This window comes from Coffea eugenioides, chromosome 1, assembly GCF_003713205.1.
Source record: "Coffea eugenioides isolate CCC68of chromosome 1, Ceug_1.0, whole genome shotgun sequence".
Taxonomy (NCBI): Eukaryota; Viridiplantae; Streptophyta; class Magnoliopsida; order Gentianales; family Rubiaceae; genus Coffea; species Coffea eugenioides.
In genome coordinates, this window is record NC_040035.1 from 2,296,979 (window position 1) to 2,315,994 (window position 19,016).

Genomic DNA, 19,016 nt, shown 5'->3' on the forward strand with positions numbered 1-19,016 from the left:
GTTCACATAGATTCTGTCGAAGATATTATCTCCTATGATTATGGGAGATATTATCTTCCATAATTATCTCCCATGATTATGAGAGATATTACCTCCCATGATTATGGGATTTTATTGCTTATGATCAATCAGGTTTGAATAGATAGGATATGAGTTGATTATGTAATCCCTAAAATCATGGTTCTATTACCTTAAGGGGTGGCAGAACTATGATAGGGTTGTCCTATAAATGCCTACCTTGTAAGCATATTTTAGTGTGTGGGAAAATAAAGAAAAGAAGAGTTTTTTGTTCATTTTCCTTTTCTTTTAAAATTTACATGATATCAGAGCTCCGGCTCTGTACCAATTCCTGCCATGAACTACCGAGCAGCCATGACTGGATCGACTACTCACACAAGAGAAGACTCATCCTCGTCTTCAGTAGTTATCCAAACTACAGATTACTCCGCTTCAAATTCTTCTTCCCTACAAATAACCGTTCATAAATTAAATGGTTCCAATTATCTGGAATGGGCTCAATCTGTAAAACTGGCTATCGATGGTAGAGGTAAACTCGGCCACCTTACTGGAGAAATTCAACAACCAACTGCTGAAGATCCCAATTTGAAGAGATGGCATTCAGAGAACTCTCTAGTTATCGCTTGGTTGATAAACTCTATGGAACCAGCGATAGGAAAGCCACACTTATTTCTGCCCACAGCCAAGGATGTGTGGGACGCTGTCCGGGATATGTATTCCGATATAGAGAATTCGTCTCAAATTTTCAATCTCAAGACGAAATTGTGGAAATCAAGACAAGAAGATAGAGATGTTACAACCTATTACAATCAGATGGTAACTTTATGGCAGGAATTGGATCTTTGTTATGAGGATGAATGGGACTGCCGTGCAGACAGTGTTCGATACAAGAAATGGGAGGAGAACGACAGAGTCTATGTCTTCTTGGCCGGACTAAATCAAGAACTTGATGAGGTGCGAGGTCATATTTTGGGCAGGAAGCCTCTCCCCTCCATTCGTGAAGTATTTTCTGAGGTCAGAAGAGAAGAATCAAGGCGTAAGGTGATGCTAAAGTCCAAGGCAAAGGATGAAGTTGAGACTTCAGCATTGGTTTCTAAGGGGACAGATTTGGACGGAGATAAAAGAAGGAAGCCTTGGTGTGAACACTGTGAAAAGTCGTGGCACACAAAAGACACGTGCTGGAAATTACATGGGAAACCATCGAATTTCAAGAAGAAAAATGGAGGTGATAGCAAGGTGTTGCAGACTGTGAATGAGGATTCTTAAAAGCAACAAACTGACTCTGAGACACCAGCCTTCACAAAGGAACAATTAAGCCAACTGTACAAACTCTTTAAGTCTCCACAATTTTCAATCACTGAGCCAAAAAGCTTCACTCCTTTCTGTTCTTTTGCTAAAAATGGTAAACGTTTTACTATTGCTCTTTCATGTAAAACATCAAATGCATCTTGTCCACAGATTGTATGGGTTATTGATTCTGGGGCCACTGACCATATGACTAGTTCGTCACAATCATTTTCTACCTACAGTCCATGTGCAGGCAATAAAAGGGTCAAGGTTGCTGACGGATCATTATCCGTCATAGCTGGCATAGGTTCCGTTGTCATCTCTCCTACTATAACACTTCATAGAGTTCTTCACGTTCCAAAGTTATCATGCAATTTGCTGTCCATAAGTAAATTAACTAGGGATCTCAAGTGTCGGATTAATTTTTTTCCCTCTTTTTGTGAGTTTCAGGAACTGACCACGGGGAGGATGATTGGATGTGCTAGAGAAAATGGGGGACTTTACTTCCTTGAAGATGGATCAAACATGACAACACCAATCAAAAACACATGTTACGGGTCTGTCTCTATTACTAGTAATAAAGAGATTATGTTATGGCACTTTAGACTAGGACATCCTAGTTTTTATTACATGAAATACTTATTTCCAGATTTGTTTAAGAATAAAGATTCATCTTCTTTTCAATGTGAAATCTGCGAATTGGCTAAACATCATCGGTCTACATTTTCTATACATCCTATCAACCCTCAAAACCATTTTTTCTATTACATACTGATGTTTGGGGTCCCTCTAGAATTTCAACTTCATTTGGAAAAAAATGGTTTGTTACATTCATCGATGATCACACAAGAGTTTGTTGGGTGTATTTGTTAACAGAGAAATCAGAGGTTGCAAGTGTGTTTCAAAAATTCTACAGCATGGTTTTGACACAATTTCAAGAAAAAATCAAAATTGTTCGGAGTGACAATGGAAAAGAATATTTCAATAAAATTTTGGGAAGTTTTTTTCTTGAAAAAGGGATTGTGCATCAAAGCTACTGCAATGATACCCCACAACAGAATGGGGTAGCTGAAAGAAAAAATAAACATCTTTTAGAAGTGGCGAGGGCATTACTTTTTTCAAGAAATGTTCCTAAATATCTATGGGGCGAAGCAATTTTAACTGCTACATATCTCATAAACAGAATGCCCTCAAGAACCTTGAATTTCCAAACTCCTCTGAATTTTTTCAAAACAATTTATCCCATGTCTCGATTAACATATGAAGTCTCATTAAAGGTGTTTGGGTGCATAGCCTTTGTTCACAATCATGAACAAGGTCGAAGCAAGTTAGACCCTCGAGCAAGGAAATGCATTTTTGTTGGATATGCACCCACGCAAAAGGGGTATAAATGCTTTGACCCCATTTCGAAAAAATGTTTGTAACTATGGATGTAACATTTTTTGAAGATAAACCTTTCTTTGGAGATCCTCTTCAGGGGGGGACTCGGCATGTAGAAGAACTTGTAGAAGATGATGATGTTTTTCGTATTGAAAATCAAATTCCTGATCAAAATTTTTCTGATTTTTTAGAAGAATCTACAGCACAATTTCCTCAACAAGAATCTTTTCAAGATAATAATCCTGAAAAATCAAATGATACTCTTCAATTTGCCCGTCAAAAGGATTTTGAAAAACGTGAAAAAATTGATCAGGGATTAGAAGAGAATCTCTTGTCTTTAGTGCCAATAACAGAGTCGAATTCTCTTAGTGAAAGAGATGGGAATGTAACTGAAAAAACCCTGAAAACCTATGTCAGGAAAAATCATCGAGGAAAAGATAAAGCTCCCCCTTCTCTTCACAACAAGGAATCCGAGCCTAGGGCAGAATTTGATGTTTTTGAGTCATCAGATAAAGTTTCCTCTGATTCAAAGATTGCTGATTTGGATCTTCCTATTGCACTTCGAAAGGGAGTGCGTTCTTGTACCAAACACCCTATGACTAACTATGTCTCTTATGAAAAGTTATCCCCTACTTTCTTGACATTTACTTCACAACTTTCTTCTGTGGAAATTCCAAAGAATGTACAGGAAGCATTACAAGTTCCAGAGTGGAGAAAGGCTATTGAAGAAGAGATGTATGCTCTTGAGAAGAATCAAACATGGGAAGTAACAAACCTGCCACAAGGGAAAAAGACAGTAGGGTGTAAATGGGTCTTTACCATCAAGTATAATTCTGATGGGACATTGAAACGGTACAAAGCTCGATTGGTGGCTAAAGGATTTACTCAAACCTACGGGATCGATTATCTTGAAACTTTTGCTCCAGTGGCAAAATTAAACACTATTAGGGTGCTTCTCTCAATAGCAGTAAACCTTGATTGGCCACTCCAACAACTTGATGTCAAAAATGCATTTTTAAATGGTGATCTGGAGGAAGAGGTGTACATGGATTCTCCCCCTGGATTTGAAGGGAAGTTTCAGTCTAGAGTTTGCAAGCTAAAAAAATCGTTATATGGTCTCAAACAATCTCCTAGGGCCTGGTTTGGAAAATTTACTAGGTCGGTAAAGGATCAAGGCTATACCCAAGCTCAGAGTGATCACACCATGTTTGTTAAACACTCCAAGGACGGGAAGATAGCAGTACTCATTGTGTACGTGGATGATATCATCCTCACAGGAGATGACTTAATTGAGATGGAACGGCTGAAGAAAAGTCTTGCTTCTAGCTTTGAAATCAAAGATTTGGGAACACTACGATATTTCTTAGGGATGGAGGTAGCTCGGTCCAAGAAGGGCATGGTTGTGTCCCAACGCAAGTATGTTTTGGATCTTTTAAAGGAAACAGGGATGAGTGGATGTCGACCTGCAGACACTCCTATGGATCCGAATCACAAGTTAGCAGATATAAAAGATGGAACACCAGTTGATACTGCTCGATACCAAAAGTTAGTAGGCAAGCTAATTTACTTGGCTCACACTCGTCCTGATATAGCTTTTTCAGTGAGTGTTGTGAGCCAGTTTATGCATTCTCCATATGAAGAGCACCTTGATGCAGTATATCGAATTCTGAGGTACTTAAAAAGTACTCCAGGAAAGGGATTGTTCTTTAAAAGAGGAGATCGAAAGACCATTGAAGCTTATACAGATGCTGATTGGGCAGGATCAGTCATTGATAGAAGATCAACCTCGGGGTATTGTACCTTTGTATAGGGCAATTTGGTTACTTGGAGAAGTAAGAAACAAAGTGTTGTAGCTCGTAGTAGTGCAGAGGCAGAGTACCGAGCTATGGCTCATGGTGTGTGTGAGATGTTATGGCTGAAGAGAGTTTTAGAGGAGCTAAAAAGACCTATTGAACTACCAATGAGGCTCTATTGTGATAACCAGGCGGCAATTAGCATAGCTCATAATCCTGTGCAACATGATAGAACCAAACATATTGAGATTGACCGCCACTTCATAAAAAAGAAACTTGAAGGAGGAATTATCTGCATGCCATTCGTTCCATCAGCTCAGCAGATAGCTGACATTCTCACCAAAGGACTCCTCAGACCAAACTTTGAACTTCTTACAAGCAAGTTGGACATGATAAATATATATGCACCAACTTGAGGGGGGGTGTCGAAGATATTATCTTCTATGATTATGGGAGATATTATCTTCCATAATTATCTCCCATGATTATGAGAGATATTACCTCCCATGATTATGGGATTTTATTGCTTATGATCAATCAGGTTTGAATAGATAGGATATGAGTTGATTATGTAATCCCTAAAATCATGGTTCTATTACCTTAAGTGGTGGCAGAACTATGATAGGGTTGTCCTATAAATGCCTACCTTGTAAGCATATTTTAGTGTGTGGGAAAATAAAGAAAAGAAGAGTTTTTTGTTCATTTTCCTTTTCTTTTAAAATTTACAGATTCTAATTATAAAAAAAAAAAAGAAAGCTTCATTAGCATCTACAAGATAGTTCTACCTAAACTATTACTGATTTTTGCATGAAACATTTACTTAGATAAGAAAACTAATTTCAACAGGATTAATAGAAGACACAAATCACTCATGGAATATCTTCTAAAGTAAAGCTACCAAAAGTATCAAAACTATGTTTTAAGAACCAATCCAAGTGTTCTAGGCAGTTCAAAACAGAATGTTCACATATCCAGGTGTTATAGACTTTTGAGTAATAAGAACTAATCCAAAATATCAAAACAGAATGATATCAAAAGAAAAGACAGCAAAAGTTCAATTTCAGATTGTAAGACACAAACTATCGAACAGATGGTAGGCACAAAAGAATAACAGTCTACAGAATTCAAAATTAGTCCAATAATATAGCCAATATCAATTTGAGATAGAGAACTTGGACAAAATATTAGCAACCCAACTAATCAGCAATAGAAGTTCTATCCAATTGAAATAATTGCCTCGAACTATAACGTATTGGCAACCTAAGAGTAGCAGAAACGTAATGTATATTTTTGGTTACCAACAACTCCAATTTGCTCCAAGTGGAAAGGGAATCAACGATCAGTGCTCGCTAGATGGAATCGAAGATGATGGCCGCTATAAACTTGAAACTGCATTGATGGAATAAGCTTGACTTGGTCACCACTTGATTATGCTATGTATGTAAGATGCACTTTGCATTAGAATCCCATGGACAGAGCATTCTATATCAAGTTCAATACCAATGATGCAAATGTTAGTGGTAGGAAGTTCTAAGCCAATTTACCTACTTCAATTTTGGTCAAGTTTTGCGGCAAAGCCAGAAGATATTTAAAGAGAACACCTAATTACTAACCATTTTAGGAAATCCTGGAGCTCCCAAAGAAGAAAAATGGGGTGACAAGGCTGGAGTCAAGCTCACGCAAAAGGGTCAAGTAAAAAGTCCTATTCTAGTGATTGCAAAGAAACTAGTACTGGCAGGCACATGAGGTACTAGCCAAGTGTTAAGTTGTCGGATGGCCTATGGGCAGCTATTGATATTGGTGTCTCAAAAGTTGGAGAAAGACCAACTGCATTATGGGCCAACAACTATGCAGTGCAAGAAATTTTCAAGCTACTTCAATAACAGAACAAGATACTAATCAGGATCCATGAACTAGTAAAATGAATTCAGGTCCTACCTACAAATCCTAGCGTAAAAGCATTCTAGGTAATTTGATAACCATTCGGACAATGAACTAGTGCAAAGATGACTAAAAAGTCACTCTTCTTCACAATAAACTCAATTACAGCAAGAATTCTCGTAGCCAGAAGAGAATGCACATATTTGTAAAGAAAGTGAAATTTGAAAATGCACCATAAAATAAATAGAACCAGAAAATTCAGCAAGAAGACAGTAAATGCAGTAAAAAGAAACCCAAAAAGAAAGTAATAAAAAAAATTTCAGGCGATCATCTAAGTTTTTCCTTGCCAGAACTCCTCTTGGCTGCCGCCTTAACCTTCTCGATATACCCTTCAATAGGAGGTGAAAATTGGCCATAAATCAATTCGCCGGAACGGGTGTCAAATCGGGGACCAAAGTAGCAGCCTTCAGACCCTCAGGTAATGCCTCAATAGCTTCTTTCTTACACCTCAAGAATGCAGACTCAGCAGCCTGTCTAGCTCTATGCTTCCTCATCAGAACCTTGCTATACTCCTTGGCAAGCCCAGCGTAATTAGAACCCTGCTATACTCCTCAACCAAGCGTAATCATTACCTTACTTTTCAGCCCCATCTTTTCTCTCTCAGCTTCCCTAGCTTTTTCCTTATGCTTCAAGAATCTGATTGGGGAAGTCGAAGCCAAGCACTCGTCGACCAATTCATCAAATTCGGATTTTCTTCTAGGCTCACCTTTCTTTCTGATTCGAATCACCCGACCCAGTTCCTTTATTGGTTGTTACCTTCGATCTCTTCAATGGCTGTGATCCTTTGATTTTAGATTTCCCTTTTGCAGTTCCACTGACTAAGCATCTTTGTAGAGATTGATAACTCAAAGACTCCAGACAAGCGTATGATGAGCGTAAAGATCTCATTTTTCTAGCCTCAGCTATTCGCACCATTCTTTTACAGTTACAAAAGGTCCAATTTTCTGGGTCTAACGGCGGCGAAGGGAATGAGGAACGGCAATTTTGTTACCAGAGTCGAGGTTCTCTGAGGCAGCCGAAGAGTGGCAGAGGAATGAATCCAATTAAAATTTTAGTTATAGGGGGCAAAAAGAGTAGCACCCAAAATGAATGTCGAGTTGGGTGATGATTTTTAGCAAGGCACCGCCTGGGCAACCCTCCTTCACCCATCTTGCTCCTGCCCCATGTCCTACGCCGTCCCCGGAGAAGAAATAGAGTAATAAAAAAAAGTTATCAATTTTATCTAAAATGTATAGATTACCTGGTAGTAATCTTCCTTCAGATGTTGTTGTAAGTAGAAGAACAAGTCCTGAGAGTTGTTGGCGATTTCCAATGAACATCGTCCTCCACCGTTGCACTTCGGGCCTCACAGATCTCAAATATTACATTTTTGTCTTCAAATTGGGGAGAATTAAAAATCGGGTAGAAGAAAGAGAAAGAAACAAGGGATTCGGTTGTGAGAGGGGTGAAGGATTTTGGCTTTTTTCAGAGAGAGTTAATGTAATTGAAGATTTTAGGAGAGAGAACTCGGATGAACAAAGAGTAAAGTTCAGTGGGTTCATTGGAGTAGTTAGAATTTTTCCCCTAAAAAAATGGCGCTGAAGTGTAGCGCCATTCTCTTTCCCGCGTTTGTTTTTCAATTTTTACTTCTATTTGGACGAATTAGAGTGATACGACGTCGTACTTGTCATTTTCTTTATCACTGTAATGACGTTCCCTACTGCATGTTACATTAACTTTCTATTGTGACACTTTTAAGAAAATGTCATATTAAGTGTGTGACTAAAGATCATTTTTGTAGTAGTGATTGATAGAATGTGTAATTAGTGTGCAACCGTTTTTGTATTTTATACAACCCATATATGCTTGTGTGTTGGTGTAATTACCGGAATATCCCTTAGCTACCAATAATTCCCCTTTTCACTGTAGATAACCGTTTGAGATGTTGCTTTGTCTGAAACGTTTGAATGGCAATTAGATTTAGGAAATGAGCCAACGATTTCTCTATCAATGGTAGGAACCCATTTCTCTATTATTTATAATATGCATTTATGAGTCACAAACGTTGGTCAGTTTTTCCCCTTTCAGGTTCAGGAGTTAAGTTTTCCCTTTTTGCCTTTGTCTATAACGATTTGCCTCATCGTTTTCTCTTCCATTCGAGCTCAACTCTGAAATTACCTATTATTTTGTCATTAATTACACCCAATTCAATTGTCAAACCGTTGGTATGTTAATGCATAAACGGCTGATTATCAGTTTCTTCCTGTTCGCATTCTAGGATTGGGATAATTCTACCTGGCTTCATACTAATCAGCTCAGAATGCTCTTCAATCCCAACTACTCCTGGTGGTTCAGAGTGAGGTTAGATTTCACCCCCACCCCAATTTTTCAGTTCCTCCCTTAATTTTGTCGATGTGTTCTTAGTACCTACAATTAGCTACTCTTATCGCGTTGCCTAACCCCAATTGGTCTGGGTTGGTTATAATCATATAGGTTTGGAGCAACAGCAAGTAAGAGCTCTTGGTGGGGATTCTGGAATAAGGTTAGCTTTCTGTGTTGCTCTGCCTTTCTGCATTATCAACGACTTTCAATTTGACACAATTTTATTATAACGCTGTGTGAATTGATTGATTATATCGTTTATTTTTTCATACTAAATTTTATTTCTTCTCACAATGTACTATTGTTTGTTCAACAAAAAAACCTTCTTCCCCACAGACACAAAACACCGCATGATGCGCGGGCATTCCCCCCTAGTATATATATATATATATATATATATATGAGCTTTTTTTGAGGTATAAGAGTTTTTAACATGAAACGATATTTTCTTATCATAAATTAAACAAAGAGAATAAGAAGAAAAACTGCTAATCTTATTGTGAGAGTCACCCACAAAAGTTTTTACTCCCAGAATGTTTAAGTGATATTTTTGAGTACTTTTCAAGAGCTCTTAAGGTTAGGTTCCCCCCCTCTCTCTCACTCTCTCTTTCTCAAGATTCTTGTATGTTTAATTTTAATTAGTTAATAAAATAAAAATTATTTAAAAAATAAAAATGAAATGTTTTCGGGAGATGTATAACTTTAGATGAGAGACATACGTGAGTACTCTATTTTGAACCCCCATTAAGCCATTATCAAAAGGTAGTAGTAAAGTATTACGAGTTGGAAAAAATATAGTTTTTGCCCCTGATGTTTACCTACTTTGCAGTTTTAGTTTTTAAAATTTTGTTAAAAACAAATTTGATTCTCAATGCTTAGCATATGTGTAGTTTTAGTCCGTAAAATTTTAGCAATAGTAAATCCGATCCCCAATATTACAAATTGGAAGCATTATTTAAGACAATTGACGGATTTTTTCAAATATTGATGGAATCGGTCATGACAATCACATGTTTGTTGAATTAAATTTCTTAAAAAAGAAGCAAAATAACTAGTAATCTTGAACAATAAGAATAACTTACATGATAGAACGTTAGTAACTAATTATTAAAGAATATATATGAAAAACTAAGTATTATGATTTGTTGATTAAAGGTAATAGGATTAGAATATGAAAATGGATTGTAGATCGATGAATTGAATGCTTCGAAACCTTAGTTAATTAATTTGGACATAAGCAATTAGTCCTTATTATTGTTATTTAAAGTTAGCCACTATTTTGATTCTTTATTTTGAAATTTAGTTTAATGGACACATGATTAGACATGACTACATTTTGTTAGTATTTGAGAAAAATTCTTCAAATGTTCTAAATCTGCTTTAAATTGGATACACTGGGTACCAGATTTGTTCTTATCAAAACTTTAAGGACTAAGACTATACATATACTAAACACTAACGACCAAATTTACTTTTGCTAAAATTTTAAAGACTAAAACTGTACAAATATTAAACATTAAGGACTAAACTGCATTTTCCTCAAAACTCGACTTCAAGTACATAATATAAAAAATATTATGGTTTTACTTTTTTTTTTAAAAAAAAAAAAGAAACTGTATAAAGCAGCAATAAACGAAATAGGAAGGCCATATGTTTCACGAAGGTGTCCTTCGAAAAAATGCAATTTTCGTTTTCAACTGTAGTTTTCATATTGCATGTGGTACCATGTTAGGCAGATAAACCAAAAAGTAAATGGACAAGTAGAGAATAAGACATCGCCCCCTGGGCACAGATCGGCTGGTTTCAGGACAACCTCAGTTGGGGCCTGGGTCGTGTGGTCGAATCTTGCTCACTACCGCTTCGAGGCTTTTGGGGGGCGGGGTCTCGGGGTGCAGCGGGGATTAGTCGGGGTGAATCCCGGATACCCTACTGTATTGACAAAAAAAAAAAAGTAGAGAATAAGACATCAAAGTTTGTAACATGGGGCATTTTGAAGCCTCACTGCCTAGTGGTTTTTCGTCCCATCGCAATAATGACTTCATGAGTCTTTTCTACTCGCGAGGAGAAATTATCATGTTTATCTTCACGTGCTTCGCGAGGAATAGAAGTTTTCTTGCCAAAGTAATTATGCTCCAAAGGTCAACAAACGCTGTCCCTTTCAAAGTGACTTGCCATTCCGAATCAAGTTTTAACTTGTGATTAGATTCGTACAAAAAAAATTTATCAAAATATAGAAAATATTGGACCAAAAAAATGGAGGTGATCGAGAACTGAAAAAGAGTATTTTATAAAATTTTCCAACTATAGATTTCTTTATAATTTTGAAAAAACAACTTGACCTTCTTTTTCTCAACCTCTTTTGACAAACTATTACTAAAATTTATTTCAAAAATATTATCCAAATCATACCTTTTGAGACAGTATTCCATTTCTGCTACTCATTCAATTATTTCTTCATACTCCTATCGTTTCTGGAAAAAAAAATTCAGTTATTTCTTTATCAGTTTTAAGAGTGTACAAAATTTTAAATATTTTGCCAGTAACAAATTCCTTGTTTATCAGGGCAAATTGAAAAATAATTTACGCACCTTCACAAATAATTTTTTCCTTCCCTATTTGAATTTCTCGGCCTTCTTGGCTTATGGCTCAATTATTGACGGAATCTTTTTCTCTGATCATTGTCTAACACAAATGATCTGACAGGATTTTTCATACCCCTGTCCAACCAAGGTCAATTTTTCTTTCATTGTCAACAAATGATCGAGGATCCCAAGACTAACCCTTTTTTAATGGTCCAATTCTCCGATACGTGAGTATTCTATCACAAAATGGATTGGAATGAATTTGTTAGCATAAAAAATATGTATCAAAAGACATTGTAATTTTTCAAAGAAAAACAAGAATGATTAAGATAGAGGTGATAGATTTGCCCAAACATATTCGCTTGGGGGGAGTGCCTATAGAAACAGTTTAGGGGTAAACTATAACTAGATATATAGTTTATGGGATTTTTTTTTTTGCATTTAATCCATTTTATTAGACAAAATACACGACATCTGCAAGGAATTCCAAACTGTAAGGAGTTTTAACTCAAAATCCATTACCATGAAATGTCCAAACAGCAATGGATTTCCTGCTGAAAATCCATTTACCATAATTTATTCAATAGCAGGAGATAACATATTTTACCCTAGAGCGTTATCTGTTTCGATGGGAGTGTTTTTCAAAAACTAATTTTTCAAATACAATAAAAATTTTTAAAAAGTACTCTAAAAGGTAATATAAAAATTAGTTTAAATTTTTTTAAAATTTTAAAAAATATCTCAAAATATATTTTAGAAACTCTTCTACTCTTAAATATCTGAAAATATTTTCTAAAAATATCCTAAAATATAATCTAAAAACTCTGTTACAGTAAATTTTTTTAAAAACATCCCAATAAATAGCCAATCCAAATGGTAGCTAACAATTTGCTAATTTTAGCTTGGAGCTTTAGCATGATTCAGCAGCTACCACAACACAAATCCCCAAGCCATGTCGGGTCTGTTTGAATTATGAATTATTAGAGATATTTTTACTGTATCACTTTTTGTGATGTGATGTATGTGAGATAAAAAGGTAATTGGGAAGGTAAAAAGGTGTATTGGAAATTGTAATGATGATGTAAGCAAATAAATTTGGGGAAATAAAACCCAATCCAAACAAACCCGTCAGCTGGGACAACAGCCCGAATCTAGATTACCCGCGCAGGATTCGAAGATCCTTGTGCCGGTAACTTTTCCAGCCCCAAGCATTTTTATAGTCTGTCCTCCAATTAGCAGCATTTTTCTTGATGCAATTTTGACAGCCTGTAGCTTCAACTTTCCCCAACACCACACCGGTAGAAGAAATTTTAAAAAAAATCTTAGCGGTAAATTAGCTAATAATGGACTAACTGAGTTCTACTAGTAATTAATACTCTAATTGAATTTGAAGACAAACTAGTAATTCAATTGGGTTAAATGCATTAAACCCCATGAACTTTCACCTTAGTTGCACTTTGCCCCCTAAACTTCTTTAATAGGCATTTTGTGCCCCCTCCCCCTCCCCACCCTCCCGATTTGTTGGACAAAAGTGTCCTTGTTATATTTATTTACTTTCTCATGATGCTATTTCTTTCCTTTCATATTAGCTGAAATGAGATAATTTGAATACTGCATGAATATGCTTAAAAAAACAGAGAGAGACTATGTGTTAGTTATGATTGCATGTAAGTGATAAAACAAAATAAGTATGAGAGACTAACTAGATGCAAGGAGAACAACAAGAAGGAAGAAAGACTGATTAAAAGCCATTTGCTGTAACATCCTGAGTGCATAAACTTTTGCACATACATGTGTATATATAGTGCTGAATGAAAAGATAGATCCAAGCCCTGGGACCTCTGGGGTGGTCTAATAAGTTTTGAGTTAAAATTACAGATTCAAAATAGTTAATTCAAAATTACTAGTAATCCAATAGACAGAGCTCATATTAATTTTTTTTTTATTCTTCCAACTTCTAACGTGGGATATCTCATTCACCTTACCTTTAGGAACTTTGCGAGTCACGCGTGGATTGCTTTGATACCATTTATAGTGTCTCGGGTTTACCGAGTTGACCTAATAACTTTTTAAACTGAAATTATAGGTTCAAAATAGTTAACTGAAAATTTTTTGATTGAAAAACACTTCTCTCATACAATTAATTGTCAAAATCAACATTTAAAGAGGGATAGTTGGAGTTTAATATTAGTTTACACGTTTAAAAAATACTAGTTTTTGGGCCCTGCGCCAAGCGCAGGGTAGCCTGTGTTGGGGGTGATGGATTTTGTTGTGTGATTGGGAGGATTTTGTTGATGGAAAGACCAAGACACCCCACGAAATCATCAGAATTACCATCGAAACCGGCCCATGGCTGCACTGTAGCTATTCCCCCTTCCCCCTTTTATATATTTAAGATATTGTACCTTTAATCATTGAGCTAAGAATCATCGTACAAGTATGAAGAGTAACTTGGAAGAACAAATTTGATCAACAAATTGAAGATGAACTTTGAGTCCAAAAGTTAAGAGAAAAGGCGAGATAGTTATTTTTTTTTAAAATGTTACCTTTTCCGGAGAGATCTCATGTTGTTAAGCCCGGGCATCTTGATTTTTTTCACAAGTTATCGGAACTTTTAAATTATAGCTTAATAATTTGATTCTGAAAATTGTACTACCTAATAATTGTTATATTCAATCTTATTTAGATGAGTCAGGCTTCTCTGTTCAGAACTGGTTTTCCAACTCGAGTGTGTGATTGAGGATCTCTTACTTTACACTGCCTTTTTCCAGATAACATACAATTCTTTCGTAAGAAATTCTGATTGTTCTATCCATACTGATTATGCTATTCTTGATGAATTTACACTGGTTTGTGGTGTAACCATCAGCCTAGAGAAGTCTAGATTCTCTTCTGGATGGACAAGAAGGCAATGTTTTCAAACCCGGACCGTCAATCGAACCGGTGAGGTGAAAGGGTCGAGGTTCAACCGATCGGACCGGTTCAACCGGGGTTCAATAAATAAATAAATAAATAAATAAATAAATATATATATATATATATAGACACACACACCTATGCATAGAATAAGATATAAATGCTGAACCACAATAAATATAAGAGCAATATCCAACAATTAACACACACAATTAACATAGTTATGAAACTTACATGTCCAATTGTCTAAATATTAAAATTAACAAAAAACAATACAAGTCTAGAAAACAATCCAAAGGTCCCAACGAGTCCAATTTCTGAAGCTTCTATAATCTTCTTCATAATTCTGGGACAACAAAGCTTCAAAAAAAAGCCATCTTGACAAGTCATCATCATCATCCAAGACCATTATATGAATTACTGACAAGTGATAAAAGTATAAAATCATATTAGTTTCATCACACCAACTGATACAAATCTTAAAAATAAAAATAAAAGAGTACAAATAATTCTATACCAATTACCATTTGAACATTTAATGCCAATCATCATCTTCATCATTAAAAAAGTTTCGATGCTGAAATGTTTCTAAATCAACATCTTCTGCTTCCTCTTCATTATCTAAAAAATCAACATATTTAATTATATACATATTCAACAATTGAATATCATATCATACTAGCTTTATTTTTGCATCAAACTAATGATTTATGTCAAACTAACCTTCAAGTTGTTCAGAATTTGAACATTGACCATGAATTGGAAGTTCTTCAAGCTCTTCCTCTAACTCCTCATAATCAAGCTCCCCTTCTTGTTCTTCTTCAACCACCCAAAATTCTGTTTTATCAATTGACTCATAATCAACGGGATCATACGATCTCTTTTGCTGATTATGCCTACAACATATATATATACACACAACATATACACTTAGTTAGTACTAAAATATTTTCTTAAAAAGAATGAAATGTCATTTATAAAAATAAACCATTTACATATACCTATACTGCAAACGCAAATTGTAATGCACATATACAAGATCATTGAGCCTTTGATGCTCCAACCTATTCCTTTTCTTAGTATGAATACGTTCAAAAACACTCCAATTACGCTCACATCCTGAAGAAGAAGCTGTTTGACTCAAAACCCGAATTGCAAGTTTTTGTAAGTTGGGAGCATCACAACCAAAGAGCTTCCACCAATTCTCTGTCATATTCAAAATTTAAATATAAACAAAATATTTATAAATTAGATATATATATATATATATTAGAGAGATTCAAATGCTAGAAAAATATAAATTACCTGGTCTATCTTTCTTGCTAGTAAGAATAGCAAGTTTTCTGCCAAAACTTCCCTCCCGCTCTCGATACATTCCAATTTCTCTTGTTAAATTTTCCACACTACACCAATCCACCTTTGATTCTATGTAATCCAATAAACCATTTGTAATTTCTGGATGTGTAGAGAATGTGGCAGTGTCATATTGAAAAGCGGGATTTAAAAAATATGCCGTAGCATGCAAATTTTTCCTCAACATCCTATCCCATCGGTCATTGATGATATCAATGTAAGGCTTATATAGTCTTTCACTACTCCTGAACAACTTCTTGATTCCAGTAATTGCTCTAAATATACCTTCATACACATACCCCAAAGAAGGCATTTCATCAGTGTCACAAACTCTCAACAACCGAATAATAGGACCCATTATTCTCACCGTAATCAAACAATTATTCCAAAATCTATCATCCAAAACAATTTGTTTGACCTCTTTTCCTTTGTTCATTTTCAAGAACTTTTTGTAATCTCCGCTAGTGACTAAAGCTTGTAAGTTGTCTTTGTGATCATGTAAGCTCTTTAGTGCAATAAAAGTGGTGGCAAATTGAGTCTCCCCCGGACGAATAATCTCCCTCCACCCATTAGTTTTTCTCAGCCAATTTAGAACATATTTATGATTATACACAAAAACAGTTACTGTAGCAGCAAGAGCCACTAGAGATTTAACAGTACCCATTTCACCAATATCCTTCAAAATCAAATTGATACAATGGGCAGCACATGGAGACCAGCAAATAGTTGGATATCTTTCATTTAATAAAGTTCCAGCAGCCTTATAATTGCTAGCATTATCAGTGACTAAATGCACCACATTTTTTGAACCAACCATTTCAACAATTTCAACAAACAGATTGCACAAATTTTCTGCATTTGTCACAATGTCCGATGCATCTATAGACTTGATAAAAGATATACCCTTAGAACAATAAACCAGAAAATTAATCAATGGTCTTTGTCTACTATCTTTCCATCCATCACCCATTATAGTGCATCCAGTTTCAGCCCAAGTATTTCGAAATGAATCAACAACTAACTGCACATCTTTCTTAGCATCTCGCAACAAAGTGACTCGCAAAGAATGATAAGATGGAGCTTTATAACCATGACCCATTGATGCAATTTGATCGATAGCTTTTTGAAAAAATGGAGAATTAACAGCATTAATGGGAATACATGCATCATAGAACCAAAGAGCAATGGCCATATCAGTATTTTGCCATTTATCCTTACTTTGCAAACAAGCTTTGATAGTAGGTTGAGCACTATCACGTCCACCCTTAAAGAAAGCATGAATACCTGTAGGGGCAGTGGTTTTTCTCTTTCCTTTACCTAATGATGTACCAGCCTCATTCATTGAAATTTCCCTTATTCGAGGAGGTGGAACCTCTTGCACTTCATCACCGACAAATTCGTGCACTGGTTGACCAAAAGGACTTTCAACCACAAAATCTCCTCTTTTTTCTTTAGATTTTTTATCATTCTCTTGCAAACATGTTAATATTGCAAGCCTCACTGCTGGATCAACATTTGGACATGAAGTAACACTGCCCGTTACTCCTGCCAAGTGTTGCTTCATTCGGTGGATGCCACCCCCATGAAACACTTTAAAACAATAAGTGCATGTCATGGTTTTTCTTCCTTGTGCATTTTTGCCCTCAGAAACATATCCCCATGCTATATCTGTCTTTTGCCTATGACCTTGGGGCTGACTTGCAGATCCCTCACTATTGAATGGTCCCCCCGGTGAACATTGTGAGTTACTACCGCTACCAGCCTCCATCCTAAAATGAGATATTTAAAAATAACTAGTCTTAACAAATAATTAATATACACAAACTGAAACAAATTATTAAAGCTATTCGTATTTGGGAACTGAAACTGTCACCAAAAGATCTAAAGGGGTTAATGGAGACAATGAAACAACCGTTTAACACGAGTGAAGTTAATTCCCTAAGCCTTGTGCATTTCTTGAGGGTGTTAAGTATCTTCACGATAACTGGGTTTTGCACAGAGATTTAAAGACATCAAATATACTTTTAAATAATAGCACAGAGATTTAAAGACATCAAATATACTTTTAAATAATAGCACAGAGATTTAAAGACATCAAATATACTTTTAAATAATAGCACAGAGATTTAAAGACATCAAATATACTTTTAAATAATAGCACATTGGGTGTTCCCAGATCCCAAGTATGCAAAATGTATATCAAATGAAGCTATTTAACTGGAAATGGAATGAAAGTCTTTGCCCTTTAAACACTACATATATATGGTATATCACATGTTTGAGAAGCAAAACGTGAGATCAACACATTTAAGCGAATTGCTAAAACTTGAAGGATAATGTGTGTAATTTTCAATTGGTGCCCTTCCATCCTTTAGCTCACTGACAAGACCCAAATCAGAATTAATCACAAACAAGTATATAAGAACTCTTGCCGGGGTTACAGTCAGCTAATAGATTGATCAGCAGATTCACGATACTGAATTCTTATGAATGAAAGCAATCAAAGTACAAGGGAATTTGCAGCAATTTAGGCAAGCGGAACTGATATTTCCAAAGGATTGACAATTCTATAAACTCAAACACGTGAACAGGAAAATAAGCAGCAGCTACAATCAACCCAGTCTGAGTAAACGGATATACTGACCAGCAAAACACGACACTGAAGAGAATCAATCACAATCAGAGTATATCTACTCACATATAGAACAATATCTAGACAGAGAACATGTTGAAATCAGAAACGAAATGAGGTAGCAATTCAAATTATGAAGATTTGGGACCTGAATGCAGAAGGGTTGATGTCCACCGGCGGCAGGCCGTCTCCGAGGAGAGAACTACAGGGCCCAAGTCCAGCTCCACTTAAAGTAAGCAAAGACTCCCACAAAATCAAGAAACCACCAGTTGCACCGCAGCTGCACCACCTCAATCACCCTGCTCAGCCGCACCTTCAGCCCACAGTCGACAACGAGCACCGCCAACCAGTGGTCATCTACGCTGTTTCCCCAAAAGTGATCCACACCATACTTTGGAGAAGGGATTAGAGTTAAGCCATTAAGGGGAAAAGGAAATTTCGGCAATTGTAGAGAGAGGAACCAGGAAGACCGAAGCGGCGAAGTGAAGTCACTGAAGTGCGAAGAGGAAGAGTGGAAGACTGGAGCGAACTAGCGAAGTCGCCGAAGTGAAGAAATAAAGAATGAAGATTGAAGATTAGGGATCGGTCAAAATTGAAGTTTTTGTCAATTTTGACTCAAAAATTGGAAAACCGCGGTTCACGGTCCGACCCGGTTTTGAAGATTTGAACGATTTTTTACGATTTTGACCGGTTTCTTATAAAAGTCAACATAAGCTATAGACCGGACCGGACACATGGCCGGGACGCGGTCGA

The 19,016-nt window shown here is 36.2% G+C and overlaps 1 protein-coding gene across 1 annotated transcript; it reads right to left on the reverse strand.

Moving 5' to 3' along the window:
* Positions 1-14,813: 14,813 nt before the first annotated feature.
* LOC113760503 lies at positions 14,814-17,399 on the reverse strand. The gene is made up of 4 exons (XM_027303111.1): positions 15,584-17,399; positions 15,280-15,484; positions 15,002-15,174; positions 14,814-14,899 (listed from the first exon to the last, which is right to left on the reverse strand). Exons 1-4 carry the CDS (start codon positions 17,397-17,399, stop codon positions 14,814-14,816), a joined length of 2,280 nt encoding a protein of 759 aa, XP_027158912.1.
* Positions 17,400-19,016: the final 1,617 nt, after the last annotated feature.